At 44.7% G+C, this 4,739-nt stretch overlaps 1 protein-coding gene across 5 annotated transcripts in view; it reads left to right on the top strand.

Annotated features, from left to right (window-relative positions):
• Positions 1-3,968, top strand: part of GLI3 (GLI family zinc finger 3) — a 321,249-nt gene extending 317,281 nt beyond the window's left edge. For all 5 annotated transcript variants that reach the window (XM_010829081.1, XM_010829080.1, XM_010829082.1 and 2 more), the window contains one exon: positions 1-3,968. In XM_010829081.1, the coding sequence (XP_010827383.1) occupies positions 1-648 (648 nt within the window). In that variant the 3' untranslated portion in view covers positions 649-3,968.
• Positions 3,969-4,739: the final 771 nt, after the last annotated feature.

Genomic DNA, 4,739 nt, shown 5'->3' on the forward strand with positions numbered 1-4,739 from the left:
GGGCCTCCCAGCATCAGCGTGCAGCCGCCAAACGTGGCAGCCGTCAGGGGCTACCAGCCATGTGTTGGCTACGGGGGCAGCCGGCGCCAGGCTGGGCCGAGGGGTGGTCTCGCTCTGCAGCCAAGACAGTTTAGTGACCCGAGTCAGACCTGCAGGGTGAATGGCATCAAGATGGAGATGCCAGGACAGCCCCATCAGCTCTGTTCGAATGTGCAGAGTTACTCTGGTCAGTTCTATGACCAAACTGTTGGCTTTGGTCAGCAAGACATGAAAACTGGTTCCTTCTCCATGTCAGAAGCCAACTGCCTGCTCCAGGGGGCCGGCGCCGAAAACTCTGAATTACTCTCCCCAGGTGCTAACCAGGTGACAAGCACAGTTGACAGCCTCGACAGCCATGACCTGGAAGGGGTGCAGATTGATTTCGACGCTATCATAGACGACGGGGACCACGCCAGCCTGATGTCAGGAGCCCTGAGCCCAAGCATTATTCAGAACCTTTCTCATAGCTCCTCCCGACTCACCACGCCGCGAGCCGCCCTTCCGTTCCCGCCTCTGTCTTTGAGCACCACCAACATGGCAATCGGGGACATGAGCTCTCTGCTGACCTCCCTCGCGGAAGAAAGCAAATTCCTTGCGGTTATGCAGTAAGCATTAGGGGAAAAAAACGACTGCCAAGAGACCTGAAACTTTAGGAGTTTAAAAGATTAAATTGACCCTTTTTTGTTTGGCTGAGTTTTTTTAGTTCTGTATGTATTTTAGCGATCTCATCTCACCTAACTGGGATGTGTTTCAAGTATATTCCTTTTATGGAAAAGGACTCTGAAAAACCCTAAAGTATTCTAGGGAGAAACTGTCTTCCATTTCAGTTTTGAATCAGTATTGTTACACTCAAAACATCCTCTTAAAAAAAAAAAAGAAAACTGTAAGCCTATTCCTCCCTCCCCCTTCTTTTTTTTAGTAAACCGGTGTAAATGGTGATGTGCGCGTTCTTTCTTTTCAGAGAGAGGGCAAGTGAATGGATTTGACGTGTCTCTCCGTTATTCCAAGGAACTAGGAAGTTGGTGTGCTTGTGACTAAGGGGTTACACGTCCAGCGTTTTTCCATTTTCCTTTACATATGCTCAATGTTTGTTTTTGTGTTTTGTTTCTTTTGTTTTTGAATTCCCACACTGGGCTCAGGAGTCGGAAGTTGGAGAGTGAGTTTGGGAATCTCTTGTGGGTGTACTGTAGCCGAGGTAACAGGCTTTTGAGAAGCTCCCAACCCCCGTTCAGTTTGGGGAATGCTTCAGACAGATACACACAAGTGGAAATTCAGGGCTCCTGTGCAGAGGAGATACAACTCTGCCCACAGTTGGGGGTTAAAATCCTTCCTGTCCATACGTGTGCTGGACAGGAAGGTGGGCACGTCTATATGTCAGTTCTCAGTTATGGACCCTGCCTCCCCTCTCTGTCTGTCCAGGAGTGTTCAGCGCTGTTCCAGGGGGAGACAGGGAGGAGTGTTGGGCGACGCCCACACACACTGTTACTTCCATCTGTTCTGGTAAGAAGGTAGATATGTTATAGATTAAAGCTATTGCATAGAATTTGGGAAATATTTGTGGGTTGGCATATGATTAGTTCCATCTCTCGCCCCATTTTCATAGATAACAGAGTAACTGAGAATTGATTATATCTAGTTTTGAGTATATAGGTACTTAATCCCACAGCTGGCTATGTTATCAACAATATATTAATTCCACTATAGCAAAAGAGTATTTCTATTCTAAGTGCCCTATTTTAGGGGACTCATGAAATTTGGTTGTAAAAGAAAAGCTCATAGACCAAGATATTTGGAATAAATTGCTTCAAACATTTTCAGTATTTAAAAACTCTAAGGGCACAGTTTCATAGCTGTGTGGATACATTCTTAACACTCTATTACATTATGCAGCCATTTAAGAAGCTAAGTCTTCTATGCAGTTTGTCCTTAAGGTGGATTTAAGCTAGACTTTCAGATGAAAAGGTTTAAAGACTTAAAAAGTGCAGCTACTCCCCATGTGTACAGTTGCTACACATAAAAGACATACCATGTGTGCACAGGGTATGTGGACTATCCAGCATTTTACCTTTAAAAAGTATGTAAACTATGAAAATACAACATCAGCACTGCAGTCGACATGTTGTATTCTGCCCCATTCATCTTGGAGTTAGATTTATCCAAAGTGATTCATGAGTCCGTTATGTGTTTTTTCCCCTTTCTGCCATTTAAATTAGTAGTAGACAAAAATCAAATAAAAGTATGAGATAATGGAATATTAGGACCAGCTCATTTTTCTCAGGTTTATGTTCTCTTATTTGGACCAAGAATCTCACTTGGGGTAAAATTCCCCTCTGAATTTTAGACTTTTGGGACTTTAGCTGAGACAGTTGGGTTTGCTTTCAACTAGATGAAAGCAGAGGGGTATTGAGGTCCTCCCGCTGTTCCCCATGTGTAGCACCTTCTTTTAAATCAAAGGAAGCATCCCCTTTGGAACAGAGCCCCAAATCAAAAGACAAGCAGTGATCTGAGCTAGTAGAGTTGAGTCTCTATCACTCTTCAGTGGAAAAATCGAGGCCTTTTCTGTATTCTTCAAACGGGTCATGATCTGGTCACAGAATCGGCAGTCCAATTCGCTGAATCTCGTCTCTAGGTGAACTCAAAGTCCCAAGGTCCTGGTCTGAGCTCGCCTGCTCTTGTGGCTTAACCGCCTTTCTGTCTTCCTCCTCCTGCACCAAGAGCCCTTCCCCACTAGAGTCCTTGGATGTGCCCTGCATTTCTCAGTTACCGAATTTCCCAAATCACCTTCACCGTGCGTGGAAGGATGGATGGAGACTGAGATGAGCATGGTTGTCACCTTGCGCCCTTGTTTTTTCTTTTGCTTTCTGGTGATTCTTCTGGTTGTCCCCTATCTTTTTCTTTCCATACTTTGTTTTCCTTGCTCTGGCCTTCAGATTTGCAGAAGACTCACTCACCTTTCAGCTCAGTATTTGGTTTCTCTCAGTATGAAATTCTCAGAAGAATGGAGGAGAGGAGAGGTGGGAGAGAAAAGTGTCCTTTTGAATGTGATGGTCTGTTGCGATAGTCAGTGAAGAAGATCTTTTGGGGCCATTTCCAAGTGTTCTGTCTGGACGTGGATTTCTGTACACTTAGAATCTCCTGTGATGGGACCCATCCCCAGCCTCCAGTCTTCCCTCCACTTCTCTTGTCCCTTGCACTTGGGGAGATAACACCAACTCACTATGGTCATAGCCTGCTTTTTAATGCAGGCTCGTGCATGGTACTTTTGTTTAGCACCCATGTTAAACATGTTTTTCCTTGTCAATCCATTTTGTTTTCTTCTCTAAAGAACTGATCAGACCGCCCCTGCTCTTCACACATTGGCTCACACTCTTGAGCCACAGAGTTTTGATTCTTGCGATGTATGTGCCTTATTTTATGTTAATGTTGTCGAAGCGAGGGACCAGTTGGTGTTGCCCAATCAGGGCTTGAGGCTGTGTGCTTGCCACCGGCCAAGAGGACCCGATTGTAGCAGAGTCTGAGCTGTCTCGTAACCTGACTTCCCATGTTGTTTTGAATGCATAGGAGGATGTTCTCTTCTGACAAGTTATTGTTGTGTATCCTGCAAACGTGTAAGATAAAATACAAGTTCATTGTTTTCACCTTTTTTAGATTTTTTAAAAAATAAAATGTGTAACCCTTTTTTTAAAAGAAACATGTGTAAATACATTTAAGTATTGTAGGCATAGTGTTTGGACGTGGCCGGCCCCGGGCCTTCCTCGGATCAGCCTGCAGCCTGTGCGATGCCCCCCACGCCCACCTCAAGCCCGGGGCTGCAGCGCCCCCAACAGATGGACTCTACTTCTGCTTTCACAACCACTTAGTCTTTTTATAACAAAGAAAAGGAACAATGTTTCTTACAACGTCAATAAAAAAAACTCTTTGTACTGAAATGTTTCCTAGGCGGTTTATTTAATTCATAGTTGAATGGAAAAGGGGTTTTCTTTGGAAAAATCCAGAACCTGCATTTACTCAGACCACCCCCCTGACTTACACACACACACACACACACACACACACACACAAGTTTAGTCTGAGACCCAGACTCCTCATCCCTAAGATGGAGAATGAGGCAATACACTCTCCGAGTGGTGTGTGAGGAGGGGTACCTGGGAGGCATGCCAGTTGTAACGAGGGCATTTTTCTTAACTATATCTCTTGGCCAAACCTCTTAAGAGGAAGGACATGAATAGGTTTAACGTCTCACAACTTGTCCCTCTTTTATATATCATCCTGTTATTCGGAGATACCCTAACACACCTTAACAGAAAATCTGACATGGTAGAAGCTTACTTTAATGTGGCTTTTAATAACTGATACCAGATAGAAATAGAAGAAATTTCTCTCACTTGTCTTTTCTCGCGATCATTATAAAAGACTTCAAGAAGGTCTCTTCCTCTTTCTCAGTAGCATCAGGTGTCTTTTGAATTACCAGGCGAAGGCACTGGTTGTTGTTGGGAAGGACAGGTGATCCTGGTTGTCAGTATCGTGGGGCTACAGGATGGGTGAACCTTCACGCACATGTGCACAGAGGCACAAACACACACACACACTCACCTGTCCCAGGGAACCGCTTGTCCCGTGGGTGGTGAATATATCACTCCCTGACCTCTAGCAGCAATTTTCCAGTCATAAGGATGCTTCACTCTTTCCTCATTCACAAA

This window comes from Bison bison, unplaced genomic scaffold, assembly GCF_000754665.1.
Source record: "Bison bison bison isolate TAMUID 2011002044 unplaced genomic scaffold, Bison_UMD1.0 scf7180017864499, whole genome shotgun sequence".
NCBI lineage: Eukaryota > Metazoa > Chordata > Mammalia > Artiodactyla > Bovidae > Bison > Bison bison.